The sequence below is a fragment of the Citrus sinensis genome, chromosome 5 (genome assembly GCF_022201045.2).
Source record: "Citrus sinensis cultivar Valencia sweet orange chromosome 5, DVS_A1.0, whole genome shotgun sequence".
In the NCBI taxonomy this organism is placed as follows: Eukaryota; Viridiplantae; Streptophyta; class Magnoliopsida; order Sapindales; family Rutaceae; genus Citrus; species Citrus sinensis.
In genome coordinates this window covers 28,334,616-28,353,060 of record NC_068560.1, presented here as the reverse complement: position 1 = coordinate 28,353,060, position 18,445 = coordinate 28,334,616, and the positions used below count along the sequence as shown (strand labels likewise).

Below are 18,445 nucleotides of genomic sequence, written 5' to 3'. Positions count from 1 at the left end.
GATCCTAACCATGGCGCGCTCGGCCCGAAATGGGAAGGCCCGTACAGGGTGATTCGAGCGACTGGACCGGGAGCTTACAAGCTAGCATACCCAAACGGACGAGACGTGAAGAGGTCGTGGAACGCCGAGCACTTGAAGAAGTATTTCCAGTAAGCAAAGTGTGCTACTAAGTCTTCATTTTGATCAATTATTTCTATTAAATGCATGATGAATTGTTACACATGCATATATCCCGCATTTCTGTAATGCATTCGAATTTCAATAAAGATGAATTCAGCATGAAATCCCTCTGCTAGCAGGTAATGCTATGAAATTCTCACTAAGGCAAGTAAGTGCCCAATCCTGCTCGGTCAACGAAAGACCAGCAGGCAATACTACAAAATTCTACAAAGGCAAGCAAGTGCCTGTTCCTGCTCGGTCAACGAAAGACCAGCAGGCAATTTTACAAAATTCTCATTAAGGCAAGTAAGTGCCCAATCCTGCTCGGTCAACGAAAGACCAGTAGGCAATTCTACGAAATTCTACAAAGGCAAGCAAGTGCCAGTTCCTGCTCGGTCAACGAAAGACCAGCAGGCAATTTTACAAAATTCTCACTAAGGCAAGTAAGTGCCCAATCCTGCTCGGTCAACGAAAGACCAGCAGGCAATGCTACGAAATTCTACAAAGGCAAGCAAGTGCCTGTTCCTGCTCGGTCAACGAAAGACCAGCAGGCAATTTTACAAAATTCTCACTAAGGCAAGTAAGTGCCTAATCCTGCTCGGTCAACAAAAGACCAGCAGGCAATGCTACGAAATTCTACAAAGGCAAGCAAGTGCCTGCTCCTGCTCGGTCAACGAAAGACCGGCAGGCAATCTTACAAAATTCTCACTAAGGCAAGCAAATGCCTGTTCCTGCTCGGTCAACGAAAGACCAGCAAGCAATTTTACGAAAATTGTACTAAGGCAAGTAAGTGCCTACTCCTGCTCAGTCAACAAAGGACCAGCAGGAAATTCTGCGAAAGTCTACTAAGGCAAGCAGATGCTTATTCCTGCTCGGTCCACTAAAGAACCAGTAGGCAAAGTCAGATAAATTATCAAATTAATTTGCAGAAACAATCTATGAGCAAAAACCAGACAAGAAGGCCAATAGAGAGCATCTAAAAATTTATAAACGTTCAAACGATTGCAAACAAATGAAAGTCCAAAATTTATACAAAAGTAAGTCTAAGGGTTATGAGGATCAGCAGCCTCGACAGTTGAGGGATCAACAATCTCCGGGAGAGGAGAATCAGCAACGTCGGGGAGAGGAGGCACTGACCCTTGACCAACTTCAGGAGCACGATCTCCTGCTTCCTCCACCTGCACCCCTCCTAAGGCCGCCTCCACCTGGTCTTGATCGCCCTGTTCCTTATCCCTCTGATCGGCCTCAGCCATATATCTCTGCACCCCAGCTTCCAGTTTGCTCATGTCCAACTCGGGATACTCTTCCTTAAGCACAAACATGATGCACTTGTAGCAGAAAGCAACCCCAGAGTCATACTCTGCATCCAGCCGATCATCTACATCAGCAGATTTGTCTTTCGCCTCAGCTAGCTGCTCGCTCAGAGATTTGATTTCTCCCTCAAGGGCGGTCCTCAAAGTATCTCTCTCACTTTGAGTAGCTTGAAGATCAGACTTCAGGCCACCCAACTCACCCTCAAGTTTGGAGGTGGTGGACTCAGCAACAGCAACTTTCTCCTCCAGGTCCGTGATCTGCTTGTTCAGCTCAGCCAGCTTCTCCTTCGAGCGATCAGCAGATTCAGCTTTCTTCTTCAACTCCTGATTGTCAGCTTGAAGCCTCCTCTCATGGCGCGTGGACCCGTTCTTGTAACACGAAACCAAGGTGGCCAGCCTGAAGGAGACTCTTTGAACAGAACCAGCTAGCTCTGAGAGGTTCATACTCTCGATGTCCTTCACCATCTTGGGCCCCACCGATTTTCTGTAATCCTTCTGATACGGACTCAGGTAGTCACCTTGATCCCGAGATGGAAGAGGAGAAGATCAGTCCCCAGACTGGATGCTGACCTCAGGACTCTTATCGGAAGTTTTCTCCCCACCACTCTTACGAGGTGGAGGAGGGGGCAGAGCAGGAACATGAGCCTTGGAAGGACCGACGTTGGTTTTCTTTGGAGGAGGGGGAGGGTTGCTGGAGCTGCTTGGAGCCCGACCACGCTTTCTGCTCATCGCGTTGAGGATCTTGTTATCCATTCCAGCAGCAATATCTACTAAGCCCGAACTAACCAAGTTTGTTGGTGACAGGAGATCTTGGCAGGTAGACGCGTTCACCAGAGCAGTTTTAACCTGGAGCAAAGGTCGGTCTTCAAGATCCTTAACTAAACCCCACGATTCTAAAAAAAACAAACAAGGATAAAGAACCCAATAAGTGGCAATTCAAGAAAGAATATAGGCAAAAAATGAACGACCTGGGGTGACAAAATGCGTTGGAAGGTAAATATCACCACCCAACGAACGGGCTGCTGGACACCAACTTCCTCCAGCAAAGAAGAATTTGTTCTTCCAATTTTTGCACGAGGAAGGGAAGCCGGTGATTGGCTTCCTCTTCGCAGAGCTCGATATGAAGTAATACCAGCCTGCTTCCTTCGGGCTACTCCTCAATTGGTATAAATGTTTCACTTCAACAAGGGAGGGCTCCTCTGATCCACACCTCTCCCATAACACGAACATAGTCGAGAGAACCCTCCACCCATTCGGATGTAACTGACCTGGGGCCAGGTGCATACCACCCAGTATCTTGGCAAAATAACGCTGAAGGGGCAGCCAAGCTCCTAGTTTGAAACTCTCCAGGTGCATCGTCACATACCCCCGCGGAGGCCGACTAGGAACGTCACCTTTCCCAAGAATTACAAGGAGAACCTCCTCAGGAATGTTGTAGAGGTTCCTAAGCTTGAATAGATCAGTTTGGATGGTGGCACAAGCTATGTAATCAATAGGGTAAGAATCCGCCTCCACCCTATGGCCAAGGTTTCTCCTTTTAGGAGGTCGGCTCGGCTCGGAACTGCTTCCCTCACCATCGCCCACTTCTTCAGGAACCCCAACCCCACCAGAACCGTGGTTCTCGCCAGAGCCCGACGCAGGTCCCCCTCTATTTCCTACAAGCTCTAATTCAGGGGAGGGTGAAATGGTTAGGGGACGTGGGTACTCAAGGGTATCCCTACCACGGGAGGGGCCTACACTACTGGAGGGACGTAAGAAATCAGTGGGTATCGACAAGTTAAGGTGCGAATCCTTTGTTTCTTCGTCACTTTCATCCGCAATCAACTTCCTTCTCCGATTTGACATATCGAAGTCTCAAAAGGAAACCAAGACAAACCCGAATACACGAATACAAAAAGGGGCAACACAGAACCCAATCAACAACAACCAAAGAAGAGGTAAAAGGCTATACCTGGAATAAACTGACACTGATGGCGCTGCCGTGACAGAGAAAACACCCAGTAAGTGGATACTCCAGACGCGGGAAGAGTGAGCAAAGTTCAAAGAAGGATTTGGTTAACGGCGGAGAGACGAATAACAAAACGATGATGATTTCAATCTAGGGATTTGAAACAAAAAATGGGGAAATGAAAGCGTTTAAGTGATGGGGATGCCAGCTCACTCACCGTATATCGAGGATGGATAGCCCGTCGTTTCAAATTTCAAATACGAAGAGTCGGGAAGCGCCACGTCACTAACCGTTATAAAAGGCCTGACGAGACATAAGCCCAAATATATACGAGATATATTCATAAGGGCCCATACTCGGACGAAAACCTTCTCAGGCGAGAGAGGGAACCTCAGGTCCATCCCAATAAACAGAAGACCAGATGGGAAGCTCCCCGGGTCGGTAAGATTTAATTATCAGTTTCTACTCTAAACTCGTTTCACTCGCAAGACCAGAAACTGGGGGACTGGTGTTAGGTAAATAAGAGTACCAGCTCGGCCATGTCATCATCTCCACCCCGGGGTGGATCACCTCAGCCGAATGATACGAGCAGAACACTAATAATGAGCCCTCTACAAGCATAGGCCGACCAGAGACGTATACCGAGTCGATACCCCTTCCCCAAAGATCGGGAACACGATCCTACAGAATCACGATAGTTGCGCTTTTCCCAGAACCGCTGAGGGAGACGCTAGATCCCACGTTTGCCCATAATGCAGCAGTTAGAGTCCCATGAGGGGCTGCCACTACCCGAGAAAGGGGGGATGAAGGGTAAACGGAAACGTGGGACAACGGCTATAAAAGAGGAAGAAATCGATGAAGAATAGGACAGAAAAATTGAGAGAAGGGAAAACTCTGCCAAATTGAAACCAAACCATAAACTGTGAGCCAATTATAAGCAATTGATCGAATCTAAATTGCACAGTTTTCCCGTAAACACCTTGTGTTAACTTAGGCATCGGAGGGTTTACACCGGTAAAACCACTGGCGTCTCTCCGTTTTTGTGAACGCAGGCTTAGCGGGAGAAGGAAGACCCATTCTAACTTCGGTGACTAGAGCAATCGTCGAAGCAAGAAGAAATTGACATCCTCACTGTTGATAATATAAACGTTGGTGTTAAGATCTGGTTGGGCAAAGGACGAGCAGATTTCAACATCAACATCAAACAAAAACTACTGATTTGTTAAATGGGCAACTGAGATTTTTAAAACAATAATTAGAAGATATTGGCAGTTCTAAGTATCTTCTAAGAAAACTACGAAGATCTATCTTTTAATGAGTATCTTCCAGGTTCGAAAATTATTGTTGGTTGGTTTTGTCCAAAAGAAAAATATTAATTTGAACTGCAGGCTACTTCCATGTTCAAATGTTGCAATTGTAAGGTAATTTCGCAATAAAGTGTTCACATGTTCAACCCGTCGTTCTCCTATCATTTATGGAAGAATCTTCCCTTTGGGGCTATGAATTCCATTACCTGTAACAACATATTTATATGCCGAGAAAAAAAAAAATAAAAGTTTTTGTCTTTTTTGGGTATTACAATTTTGACTCTCCATTTTCATTTTTTTATATTTATAACACTTTTATTACAACTTGATTTTTTTAAAAATATTTATATTAAATTTCGAAATGATTAGAAATAGAAGAATATGTAAATATCCAGCTCTAGATGGATCAATTTATACACAAGAAGAAATAATTAATAATAATTTTTTATTTATTATTGTTGCAAAACTAATAGTAAAGATTATTTGATTTTTCACACATCACAGTCAAAAGTTGTTTAATGCAATTGTAATTTCAGTAAGTCATCTGCAACCAGTTAATGACGGTTGAAAAGAATCTTGTTACCAAATTGGATCCAAGGAGATAGTTATCAAATTTTTACACATGGCTCGCTCCAAATAAATTATTTGTCACGTCATGAACTGTTACCCGTATATTGTATAACAACTTGTTCAATTATTGTAAGATTATGGTTACGTAGGAGCTGATTTATAATAGAGTATGAATCTTAACCACACACACTAAGTAATAAATAGTGGAAAATTAATTATAATTTTGACCGTATGATTATAAAGGAATGCTCTACCTTATAGTGCTTCCAATATATCTAGGCCTTTATTGAAAACAGTTCACGTCATGAACTTGGAGAGCTTCCAATATATTGTATAACAACTTGTTCAATTGTTGAAAAGAGACAAGTTGTTACCGTATATTATTATATAACAACTTGTTCAATTATTGAAAGATTATGGTTACGTTGGAGTTGATTTATAGTGGAGTATGAATCTTAACCACACACACTAAGTAATAAATAGTGAAAAATTAATTATAATTTTAATCGTATGATTATAAAGGAATGTTCTACCTTATAGTGCTTCCACTATATCCAGGCCTTTATTGAAAACAGTTCACGTCATGAACTGTTATCCATAAGTTCGACACTAACAAATATATATATTCAAATTGATTAATTAAATGAATCGATTATGCATAGAGAGTTAATGATCAAATTGTTTAGTCTAATTGCGCTTTCTCATTGCTAATAATTTCCGAATAATGTTTCAATTACAACAAAGTCGTCATAACAAAAATTACTGTGTTGCTCTATCCTTTTTTTTTTTAAATATGTCATGTCAAACTGGTTTGTTGGGCTTTTAGTTATTGAGAATTTTTTAAAAAATATTATTTTTTGATCAGGGGAGTTACCCAAGGGCAGGGCAGAGCAAAGCGTTTGAATTCGAGTCTAAAAGCCCAACAAATCAGTTTCATATACCGCGTGAATGTTATTATCTGCTGACACGATAATATATATTATGTAACAACTTGTTCAATTGTTGAAAAGAGAGATAATATATTATACCTATACAACAACTTTTGTCAAGTTCATATACCATATTATATATGTTGTATATGAATTATAAAATATTTATGGGTTGTAATGAGAATAAAGAATGAGAATTAGAATAAGTTGTTTACTTGAACTGTAAGAATTGGAATGGGAATGGGTTGAAATCCCATTGATGTGTTTATTTTATCTTAGAATCGAGGAATCAGAATAAGCTGAATTGTTTCAACTTACTAAATTGCCCTTAGTTAATTATAATAATGACTATTATTATTGCAAAATGATTAATAATAATAATAATAGTAAAAGTAATATCATTAATAATTTATCAAAAAATCCTTTGTTAATTATTGTCATTTGATGATGATGACGATGATAATTAAAATAATTAATGAATAAATAAATAATGGTTATAATTAATCAATTGATAACAATGACAACAACAACAATAATAAAATTATTGTTGGTTTTCTCCAAAAGAAAAATATTAATTTGAACTGCCGGCTACTTCCAGGAATCTTCATGCAATGAAGTGTTCACACGTTGCAATTGTAAGTTATTATTGTGCTTTGTCCAAAGGAAAATAAAGTGTTCTCACGCTGCAATTGTAAGGTAGTTTTGCAATGAAGTGTTCACACGTTCAACCCCTCTTTCTTCTATCATTTATAAATTCCATTACCTGTAACATATTTATATGCCGTGAAGAAAAAAAGGTTTTGTCTTTTTTCTGCATTACAATTTTGACTTTCCATTTTCATTTTTTTATATCTGTGACACTTTTATCACAAATTGATTTTTTTTAAAAAAAAGTTCACATACCGCGTGAATCGCCGATGTAGGACCTAACAATATATTATTTCGTGTCCACAAGTGTATATCATTTTCACTCTTTGCCGTTATTAAAAAAAATAGTAATAATAATAACAGTAGCTTCTTTCACAAGGGCTGAAATGAAATATTTCTAAATTGGAATTTTGCTTGCAGTACTATAAGAATTGAAAGACCACGGCTGCATTTTCATCACATTTTTAGCTCCTTCATTTCTTTCAGCATTAATTACTGTTGCTACAACTCTTCTCTCTCTTTTTCCTCTTTCACCATGGTTGATGCGATCATTTCCCCTCTCTTGCAGCAGCTGACTACCATGGCTGCTGAAGAGACAAAGGAACAGGTGAGGCTGGTAACCGGTGTCGGAAAGGAAGTGAAGAAGCTGAGCAGGAATCTCCAAGCCATTCAAGCTGTGCTCCATGATGTAGAGAAAAGGCAAGTAAAGGAGGAAAGTGTCAGACTCTGGCTCGATCAACTCAGAGACGTATCTTACAACATGGAAGATGTGTTGGAGGAGTGGAGCACTGCAAGGCTCAAACTGAAAATCGATGGAGTGGATGATCATGAGAATGCTGCTCTCGATCCTAACAAGAAGGTATGTTCCTTCTTTCCTGCTGCCTCTTGCTTTGGTTGCAAACGACTTTTTCTACGTCGTGACATTGCTCTCAAGCTCAAAGAAATCAATGAAAGTCTTGATGATATTGCCAAACAGAAAGACCAGTTTGGTTTTGCTGTGAATGTTATTAAGAGTAATGAGAGAGCAGGTGAGCGAATACCAAGTGTCTCCTCAATTGATGAGTCCGAAATATTTGGTAGAAAAGATGAGAAGAACGAACTGGTTGATAGGTTAATATGTGAGAATAGTATAGAACAAAAGGGGCCCCATATCATCTCACTTGTTGGGATGGGGGGCATAGGCAAAACAACTCTTGCTCAATTTGCCTACAACAACGGTGATGTTGAAAAGAATTTTGAAAAAAGAATATGGGTCTGCGTGTCAGATCCTTTTGATGAGTTCAGAATCGCTAGAGCAATCATTGAGGCTCTAACAGGTTGTCTCCCTAATTTTGTTGAGTTTCAATCTCTCATGCAACATATTCAAAAACATGTAGCCGGGAAGAAACTTCTTCTTGTTTTAGACGACGTGTGGAATGAAAATTTCCATAAATGGGAGCAATTCAACAACTGCTTAAAGAATTGTCTCTATGGAAGTAAAATTTTAATTACCACACGTAAAGAGGCAGTTGCCCGTATTATGGGATCAACTAACATCATATCTGTCAATGTGTTGTCTGGAATGGAATGCTGGTCGGTGTTTGAGTCGTTAGCATTTGTTGGTAAGTCCATGGAGGAACGTGAGAATTTAGAAAAAATTGGTCGAGAAATTACAAGAAAGTGCAAGGGCTTACCTTTAGCTACAAAGACAATTGCTAGTCTCTTGCGGTCTAAAAACACTGAAAAAGAATGGCAAAATATCTTAAAGAGTGAGATATGGGAGATAGAACAGGTTGAGAAAAATCTTTTAGCCCCTCTATTGTTGAGTTACAATGAATTACCCTCTAAGGTAAAACAATGTTTCACTTATTGTGCCGTCTTTCCAAAAGACGTTATACTAAAGAAAGATAAGTTAATTGAACTATGGATGGCTCAAGGTTTCCTTAACAATAAAAGAAATAAAGAGATGGAGGAAATTGGTGAAGAGTATTTCAATGTCTTAGCTAGCCGTTCATTCTTTCAGGAATTTGGAAGAGGATATGATGGTGAATTATTTCTATGCAAAATGCATGACATAGTGCACGACTTTGCCGAATACTTATGTAGTAATGAATGTTTAATAGTAGAATTACATAGTGGTGAAGAGTTAGCTATGAGTTCTTTTGCGGAGAAAAAAATCCTTCATTTGACGTTAGCTATAGGCTGCGGTCCGATGCCCATTTACGACAATATTGAAGCATTGCGAGGATTGCGTAGCCTCTTACTTGAAAGTACTAAACATTCTAGCGTAATCCTACCTCAATTATTTGATAAATTAACTTGTTTGAGGGCATTAAAATTAGAGGTGCATAATGAGAGGTTGCCTGAGGATTTCATCAAAGAAGTTCCAACAAATATAGAAAAATTATTACATTTGAAATACCTTAATTTGGCCAATCAAATGGAGATAGAAAGATTACCCGAGACGTTGTGTGAGTTGTATAATTTAGAACATTTAAATGTTAATTGTTGTGTAAAACTTAGAGAATTACCTCAAGGGATTGGGAGGTTAAGAAAGCTGATGTATTTAGACAATGAGTGTACTGTATCTTTAAGGTACTTGCCTGTAGGGATTGGGAAATTAATCAGGCTTCGAAGAGTGAAAGAGTTTGTTGTGGGTGGAGGATATGGCAGAGCATGTAGCCTTGGGTCTCTTAAAAAGCTTAACCTCCTTCGAGACTGCAGGATACGTGGGCTGGGTGATGTGTCAGATGTGGATGAGGCTCGAAGGGCTGAACTTGAGAAAAAGAAAAATCTCTTTGAGTTGAAACTTCATTTTGATCAAGCTGGGAGGAGGGAGAATGAGGAGGATGAAGATGAACGACTTCTTGAGGCCTTAGGACCACCTCCTAATTTAAAGGAATTATGGATAAATAAATATAGGGGGAAGAGGAATGTTGTTCCCAAAAATTGGATCATGTCATTAACCAATTTAAGGTTTTTAGGTCTCCACGAGTGGAGAAATTGTGAGCATTTGCCTCCTTTGGGAAAATTGCCATCCCTTGAATCTCTTTATATTGCAGGAATGAAAAGCGTGAAAAGAGTGGGTAATGAATTTTTGGGAGTAGAAAGTGATATGGATGGCTCCTCAGTTATTGCCTTTGCCAAATTGAAAAAGCTTACGTTTTATATTATGGAAGAACTGGAAGAGTGGGATCTCGGGACTGCAATAAAGGGAGAAATCATAATCATGCCACGTCTTTCTTCCTTGACTATTTGGAGTTGCCGTAAATTAAAAGCACTGCCCGATCACCTTCTTCAGAAGTCAACGCTCCAGAAATTGGAGATTTGGGGGGGATGTCATATTTTACAAGAACGTTACAGAGAGGAGACAGGAGAGGACTGGCCTAACATACGCCACATTCCCAAAATCTCCATTGCCTGAAGTGCGCGGCTGCAATTAGTCAATTACAATCACCCACGGCCACCGCCACGGGTAATTGCTTTCTAGATCTACTGCATGCATTACATGCTCACTCTATTTTACTTAAAAAATTAATTAGTGGTTATTTTTTAATCCATTTTAGAAACGAATGGTGAACAGAGGAGGGGATTCAACAGGGATATATATGTAATGGTGCTAATAACTCTGGTTAGTAATTATAATTTGTATACGCTTTCCTTCTCGTTTGCTCTCTACTCTTCTTTATTAATATAACAATGTCCATTAAAATTAGATATATTTGTCTAACTGATTCATTTGTTTTGTTGGGGAAAGCGATATTAATTTTTCAGCCAAAAAGGAATTACGAAATGGCGTCGTAGAGCAGGAATTGGGGGACGGGCGCGGCGCGTGCTTTTTTAATCTGTTATGTATGTTTTCAGTAATTCGATTTGTTTTTTTTTTCGAGCCTTGTATTTGTAAAGAGAATGAATGAGGGAAAGCACAACACAGAGAGAGCTCTAGTGAGGCCAAACTGCTGGGGATTGATTGATTTTGAGTGTTGAGATTGGTGTTTTTTTTTTTTTTTTTTTTTTGGCGCACATGAGAGCTTATTGTTATTTGTACACTTTTTCATTATATAGTGGTTTATTGGTAGCACCACCCGTGGATGTAGGCATATTAATTAATATGTCGAACCATGTAAATTTTTTGCCTTGTGTTTGTTTATTGTGTTATTTGATTATCATAATCAAATCCTATAAATTCGATTTGGCTTTTTGCGAGCCTTGTATTTGTCAGGAGAATGAATGAGGGAAAGCACAACACAGAGAGAGCTCTTGTGAGGCCAAACTGCTAGGGATTGATTGATTTTGAGGGTTGATATTGGTGTTCTTTTTTTCTTTCTTTTTTTTTTTTTGGGCTCATCTGAGAGCTTATTATTATTTGTACACTTTTTCATTATATAGTGGCTTATTGGTATCACCACCCGTGGATGTAGACATATTAATTAATATGTCGAACCATGTCAATTTTTTGCCTTGTGTTTATTTATTGTATTATTTGATTATCATAACCAAACTCTATAAAAGATGGTGACATTTATTGTATTATTTGATTATCATAACCAAACTCTATAAAAGATGGTGAAATTTAAATTTTGATTTCACATGGAGTCATAATTTAAAATATAACATGCGTACAATGATCATAACATTAAAAAAATGGCGAATCGGTGGGTCTATAAAGTTTACATAAAAATGAGTCAAATTCAATTATTAGCTGATAGATAGTAAAATTTTTAACCAAAACAAAATATTAAACATACCAGTATATGTAACATTCATTGGATAAAACGAATTTCAAATTACCTTAGCAATACGTTTTTAATATGATGTCATGAAGCTTAGAATATACAAACATCATGATAAGGTTCTGATGACCGTACGTCGTATTGAGAAAATCACTGAAGTAAAGCTCTGGTGGCTGATCAAATTATTATTATTATTTTTTTTAATAAAACTAGTGTGCATCTTCTATCAAACTTTCCCTCCGCAATTCCTTTCACCAGTAAAAACTTTTATTTAGTTTTTTTAAAATTGTTTCCAATGCGAAATTTTTATTATTTTGAATACTAATATGTATTTGTATATGTAACTTTTATAAATTTTATTCTATATGTTTAATTGTATTAATGAAGTGAACTTATATTACAACTGGATTTTATTTTACTTTCAACTTTCTATTAAATATCAAATACAAAAAATACGTATTTTTTTAGTTAACAAAAAAAAAAGCACTCAATTATTTTCTCATGTTTGATTTCTAGTACTTATAACCAAACAATAAATTATTATTAGTCCTTAAAAAAAAGAAAGGCAAAAATATATTGACACTTCTATAATTGGGGAAATTATGCACATTTTTAGAGAAGTAAAGAACTTGTTTTAACCAGGAATAGAATCAATTATTGACAAAACGAGGAGGAAAGAAACTAAACCGTTATTTGGAATCACTACAAAATTGGGCTTTTTTGACAGAATAATTTTTGTCACAGACCATGTTACTGACATAATTTTATTCTATCAAAAAAGTCCTTGTAAGAATATAGTGACAGAAAAGGAAACAATTACATTGGCTCAAATTGAATCTAGAGCAGCCATGCTCAATACTAAAATCTCAACAGCTCACATAATCAGCAACAATGCTTGAACCTGAAGGCATAACCAAAATCTTAGCAAGTTGAATCCGCAGGCATAACAGAAAATTGCATCAACACTTGGTGTAATATTAATTTAATCAAATCTTTACCGTCCCACAATCAATCAACGGTGCGAAATAATTAGTGGATCCACATATGAGCCATGACTGAGTACAATAATGGCAATGATTTAATTAAATATTATATTAAAATAGAATAATTGATATTATTCTTAATTAGGTGACATTATAATCTTTAATAGACTTCTAAGCATTCCAATTAAAAAAAAAAAAAAATTGTGGCGTGGCTACATGTTATATCTATTGATGAAGTCACAAAAGATTTGACCAAGACAACAGAGATAATTTGCCCTAATCTGATCTGGTTTCTACCAAGCGAGGTTGCACATATTTTGATGATACCATGAGTTACATTATATTTGTTAGACTGACCAAGTTCATGACAGTGACGCCCGAAGCCATGCGCTAAGTCAACATTAATTTTAGAATACTATCAAAATACTTAGGGTATTCTATTATATCTATTAAAAATCCGCAATTCCAAATCGATTAATTCCATATAGTAAAAAAGAAATTGATTTTGGGTAGAAACGTTTCATTTGATAGAGACATTGTACTGGTTGTGGTTACAAAACTGTAAGGACACCATTAGATGATCATATTTTATTGGAACTTTTTAACTATCTATCAATGTTTAAATTATGGCCTCAATGACTTAGTCAAACAATTTTCAAGTATTTTTATTTAGCTAGTTAATACATTTTGAATTTTAGGGGAGGTAAAGGCTAAAACAATCGATTTAGATTTGATCCACTCTCCAATCTTTTAAAAAATGAACTTAAAAAAAAAAAACCTAGATTGTACGATAAAATACTCCTAAGAGAGAGAAAGAGAGACTAGTATGAGAGAGAAAGAGAGAGAGGAAGAGAGACAGAGACTAGTATATAAAAGGAACTTCTTATGTAGCATTTAGCTTAAATAAATATATTTTATTTACTTGTACTTTTGGTTATTATTCAAAAAACACTACTACAAAATTGACCTTTAATGACGGTTTTAAAAGACATAAGATGACGGTTTTAAAACCGTCATCTTAGGCAGCGACATTAAAAGGGGTACATTTTTTATGACAGTTTAAAAACCGTCATTAAATGTATACTTATTATGACGCTATAGGTATATAAGTTTTAATGACAGTTTTTTACCAACAACCGTCATTAAATATATATTTTTAATGACGGTTTTTTTAATAACCGTCATTACATATATATTTTCAATGACGGTTTTTTAATAACTGTCATTAAATATCAATTTTTAATGACGGTTTTGTATCATAACAGTCACCTTATATCGCTCTTTGATGACTGTTCTTATATAAGAACCGTCATCTTTTGCACGAGTAAAAAAAAAAAAAAAACAATTTAAAATTAATATACTTCAATTGTTTTTTTAAATTAAAATTTAGATAGTTGTTTTCACATTCTAAACTGTACAATTGAAGCCACATTGGCAAATTTCAATTTACATTACACATTGATATAATTGTCATTTACATATAAAGAACTTAAATGCATACAAGCTCAATTATAACAATTTAGTACTTAAATAACCTTGATCAAACTAACTCCTAACAGTCAAAAAATGTACTGCACAAATTCTTAAATTAAAATCCAGTATCATATAACTATACAAACAAATATAATCCAAAAAGGAAATGGAGACTATATTTTGTGCTTACATAAGGTGGGATTGGCACTTGGAACATTTATACCCAGCCAGCAAGCTCGCCCTTCAGAAACTGAATCCTTAATGCTCAGAATTATACACATAGCATGCTTTGCAAAGTAGTTCTTGTCTTGCAACTAGGCTTACCAATGTGGTTCCTATTAAATCAATATTTATTGGAGCCCGATTATCACCATTTTCATTGGTTGGCTGCAAAGAACAGAAACAAAAAATTCAAATCAAAGGTAAAGCTAAACAAATTAACTTTTAAAGCAAAGGAAAAAAAGCAGAGCCTAAAAAAATCCAAGTATCACCATTTTCACTCATTAGCTCAATCTCGATTTTATATTTACAGGCACTCTATTTAAGACATAAAACCAGAAAACTTCTTCATTTGTTTGGGGTTTGACCACACTCACAAGGGTAGGGAGAAAATTGGGTTGCCGTTAAGCTAAATAATAATGACAATAAAATAAATAAAAAATAAAAAAGAAGTGTAACACTACATACTTCTTTCCCGTCAAAATACAGCCACTGGAATACAACCCAATTTAGCATTTTGAATAAAACCATGCAAGTCTTAGGATCAATAGCCTGAAGAACAAAACAATGGATTAAGTAAAAAAAATACCATTAGCACCATAAATTATAATCTGCTGCAAGATTTAAATTATAATCTATTAAATTAAAGTATTAATTAGAACTCAAACAAATTTATTTAAGGAAAAAAAACTAGAGTTGTTCATACGGCAGCCAGGAAAATTTAGAGAATTTAATTGAAAAAGATATTAATGCTTTATAAGTAAGAAGATTTCGAAATTAATTAAGCCACGCATGAACAAAAATCTAATCAAATAGTCAAAGAAGAGATTATGTGATAATTGGCCAAACCCATGTAACTTTGAAGTTGATTAAATAGTATAAAAATTCACCCAAAATGAATTTAACACATACATGGTAATTAGGCAAATATCTGACACCTGTAAATTTATACATGAATTTGAATAGATTAAACAAAAACAAGAGAAGAAATCAGCCATTACAGTTTAGAATTTGCTAGGTAGTATCAACTTTAATACCCAAAACAGATTATGGAACAAACATAGAATTTTTTTTTTTTTTCAAATAAGAATCGGAACTTGAAACAAGCATGGCAAAAGAGACTAATTTCAATGACATAATACCTAAATAAACAGAATTTTAATCATGCATGCAAGTTAATTTAGAAATGACTTAACAACATCAACATGCATGCCAATTTAAACAAGAATTTTGAAGAAAAATAAAAGAATAAAGTGAACTGAGAAAGAAGGCTTACAAATTCAAAAAGCCAGATATTTAATATTTTGCTCTGAAATTGAATTCTCTCTCTTTAAATCCAAATCCTTCACCTAGCCTCTCTTGTCTTTCTCTTCTTTCTCCCTCTTCTCCTCTCTCACGTCCTGTTATCCTCTTGTTTCCTTTCTTCCTTTTTCTGTTTTGTTCCTTTTGAATCCGAACGCTGGTTTTCGTTTCGTAAATAAATAAAGAAATGCTAAAATATAAAGAGGTTCATGGGCTGGACCTGTAACAAAAATTTTACGAACAATATAATAAGCATAAGACAATTAAATCATTAATAATTTAAAATTTATTTTTTTAACAAATAAATAAACTCCACTTAGTAAAAATCAGGGCGTTTCAGTCCTCTTTTCTGTCAATGTGATTTTCTATCCCCTTACCCATAATTCACTCTTTTTCCAAATTCATTAACCAAGAAAATCAAGAAACGAAAGGCCAAAGTGCACGACATATTTTATAATATTATGAAAGGAAAAGGAGAGACTAAGGTACAAGCTACACAACACAAAATCACCAAATCGATTATAAATGAAGAGGAAATAAATCCAACGAGCAAATATTTCAAAGCAAATTTGTTAAAGTCTTGGTTGGGAGGTGCCGCCCAAAGAAAGAAACAAAAGAGAAAGAAGAAAAAATGGGCCGGCCGAAATGCTTGAAAAGGAAAATGGAAAAAGAAGCAGTTTGAAGAAGAAAATGAGGAACACGGTTTTGACAAGAAAAAAATTATTATTAATTTAATAGCCATTTTTTGGCTATAAAAGGGAGAGCTCCCCATTTCATTTGGCATCCAATTTTTGAGAGGCATTCAATTTTTGTAGAGAAAGTTGAGAGTTGAAAGAAGTAATTCTTGCAAGAGCAAAGAATTTTGTGTGCTTAGTGATTTGAGAGTTTGGGTGTATTGGGGTTTTGGGTAGTGAGCTAAAATACTACAATACTTGTAACTCCTTTTCACTAGTATAATATTTCCTTCTGTCTTCGCCCGTGGATGTAGGCTAAAACCTGAACCACATAATTTTCTGGTGTCCTCTATTGTGCTTGTTCTTTATTTTCTTCCAATTTTATTTTAACTGCGTGTCTGCTTCACCCACCAAATTCCTAACAGTGGTATCAGAGCTATTGGTTGTATTTTTGGAGTCGAGTACTATTCACGTAAGGGGTACTATTCACATATACGGTACTGAGGAAAAATAATTGCATTCTCACACATACTCACAACTATTCAAGGTGGTACACTAGCTTGTGTGCGGTATTTATCAACAAAATGGCGGCAAAGTATGAAATTGAGAAATTTAACGGAAACAATTTTTCGTTGTGGAAAATAAAGATGAAAGCTATATTGAGGAAAAATAATTGCTTAGCAGCAATTGGAGAAAAGCTCATGGAGATAACTGATGACAAGTGGAACGAGATAGATGGCAACGCCATTTCTGATCTACACTTGGCACTTGCAGACGGAGTATTATCCAGTGTGGCAGAGAAAAATACAGTGAAGGAAATATGGGATACTCTCACAAAATTGTACGAGGCTAAGTCACTACACAACAAAATCTTCTTGAAGAGGAAACTCTATACTCTTCGAATGACGGAATCTACAATGGTGACCGATCACATCAACACCTTGAAGACTCTATTTTCACAACTCACAACGTTGGGTCATAATATAGAGGAGAATGAACGTGCAGAGCTTCTACTTCAAAGTCTACCAGATTCGTATGATCAACTCATCATCAACATGACGAACAACAATCCAGCGGACAATCTAGTTTTCGACGATGTTGCAGCCTCCGTATTAAATTAGGAGAGCATGCGGAAAAATAAGGAAAACAGACAAGCAAGTTCGCAGCAAGCGGAGGCACTATCGGTGACGAGAGGGAGATCAACGGAACGTGGCTCCAGTGGGAGTCAAAATCATGGTAGATCAAAATCTAGAAGTAAGAAGAATGTTAAATGCTACAACTGTGGCAAGAAAGGGCACGTAAAAAAAGAGTGTTGGAGTAACCAGAAGAGAAGAGAGGGCAAAGAACCTGAGTCATCAAATGCTCAGGGTTGTGTAGCAAGTACCTCGGATGATGGCGAAATACTCTACAGCGAGGCAACAACTGTTTCAGAAGGCAGAAAACGACTGTCTGATGTCTGGCTTATAGACTCAGGAGCTACCTGGCACATGACTTCTCGGAGAGAATGGTTCCACACATATGAACCTATCTCAGGAGGATCTGTATATATGGGAGATGATCATGCCTTGGAGATCGCTGGTATTGGTACTATCAAAATAAAAATGTTTGATGGTACAATTCGCACAATTGGGGAGGTACGACATGTCAACGGCCTGAAGAAAAATTTATTGTCTTTGGGACAAATAGACAATCATGGGTGCAAAACTCATGTGGAGAATGGAATTATGAAGATCGTTAAAGGAGCGCCTGTATTGATGAAGGCAGAAAAGATCGGTGCTAATTTATTCATGCTTAAAGGAGAAACACTACTGGAGGCTGATGCATGTGTCGCGTCAAATAGAGAAGAATCAACGATGATGTGGCATCTCAAACTTGGCCACATGTCAGAACAAGGTTTGAAGATTCTCTCTGAGAGAAAATTACTTCCGGGGCTCAAATCGGTAAGTTTACCATTTTGCGAGCATTGTGTTACAAGTAAGTAGCATAGATTAAAATTCAGTAGATCTATTGCTAGAAGTAAATGCATTCTAGACTTGATCCATTCTGATGTTTGGGAATCACCGGATATATCCATGGGAGGTGCAAAGTACATGGTGACGTTCATTGATGATTATTCCAGAAGATGTTGGGTGTATCCAATTAAGAAAAAGTCAGATGTATTTCTAGTGTTTAAAGAATACAAAGCGCGGGTGGAACTTGAATCTGGTA

General features: G+C 36.8%; 2 protein-coding genes and 1 long non-coding RNA gene across 3 annotated transcripts; 1 reads left to right on the top strand and 2 right to left on the bottom strand.

Annotated features, from left to right (window-relative positions):
• Window positions 1-1,202: 1,202 nt before the first annotated feature.
• Window positions 1,203-3,317, bottom strand: LOC107178889 (uncharacterized). Its single transcript, XM_052441329.1, has 4 exons — window positions 2,862-3,317; window positions 2,441-2,684; window positions 2,043-2,365; window positions 1,203-1,928 (listed from the first exon to the last, which is right to left on the bottom strand). The coding sequence occupies exons 1-4, from the start codon at window positions 3,315-3,317 to the stop codon at window positions 1,203-1,205; spliced, it is 1,749 nt and encodes a 582-aa protein (XP_052297289.1).
• A 3,370-nt stretch (window positions 3,318-6,687) lies between these two features.
• Window positions 6,688-11,376, top strand: LOC127902149 (putative disease resistance protein RGA3). Its single transcript, XM_052440844.1, has 3 exons — window positions 6,688-10,328; window positions 10,420-10,484; window positions 10,611-11,376. Exon 1 carries the CDS (start codon window positions 7,410-7,412, stop codon window positions 10,275-10,277), a length of 2,868 nt encoding a protein of 955 aa, XP_052296804.1. The 5' UTR covers window positions 6,688-7,409; the 3' UTR covers window positions 10,278-10,328; window positions 10,420-10,484; window positions 10,611-11,376.
• Window positions 11,377-13,989: 2,613 nt separating this feature from the next.
• LOC127902160 (uncharacterized) lies at window positions 13,990-16,127 on the bottom strand. The gene is made up of 3 exons (XR_008054685.1): window positions 15,538-16,127; window positions 14,730-14,813; window positions 13,990-14,429 (listed from the first exon to the last, which is right to left on the bottom strand). It is a non-coding gene; the product is annotated as an uncharacterized LOC127902160 (long non-coding RNA).
• Window positions 16,128-18,445: the final 2,318 nt, after the last annotated feature.

What these genes read in the sequence shown, in the direction of transcription:
- LOC107178889 (XM_052441329.1), bottom strand. Translation starts at nt 3,317, where the DNA reads ATGTCAAATCGGAGAAGGAAGTTGATTGCGGATGAAAGTGACGAAGAA. An exon ending in TAATTCTTGGGAAAGGTGAC is followed by an intron (nt 2,685 to 2,861) that starts GTTCCTAGTCGG and finishes GTGTTATGGGAG; the next exon opens with AGGTGTGGATCAGAGGAGCC. An exon ending in CTTCCGATAAGAGTCCTGAG is followed by an intron (nt 1,929 to 2,042) that starts GTCAGCATCCAG and finishes AAGATGGTGAAG; the next exon opens with GACATCGAGAGTATGAACCT.
- LOC127902149 (XM_052440844.1), top strand. Translation starts at nt 7,410, where the DNA reads ATGGTTGATGCGATCATTTCCCCTCTCTTGCAGCAGCTGACTACCATG.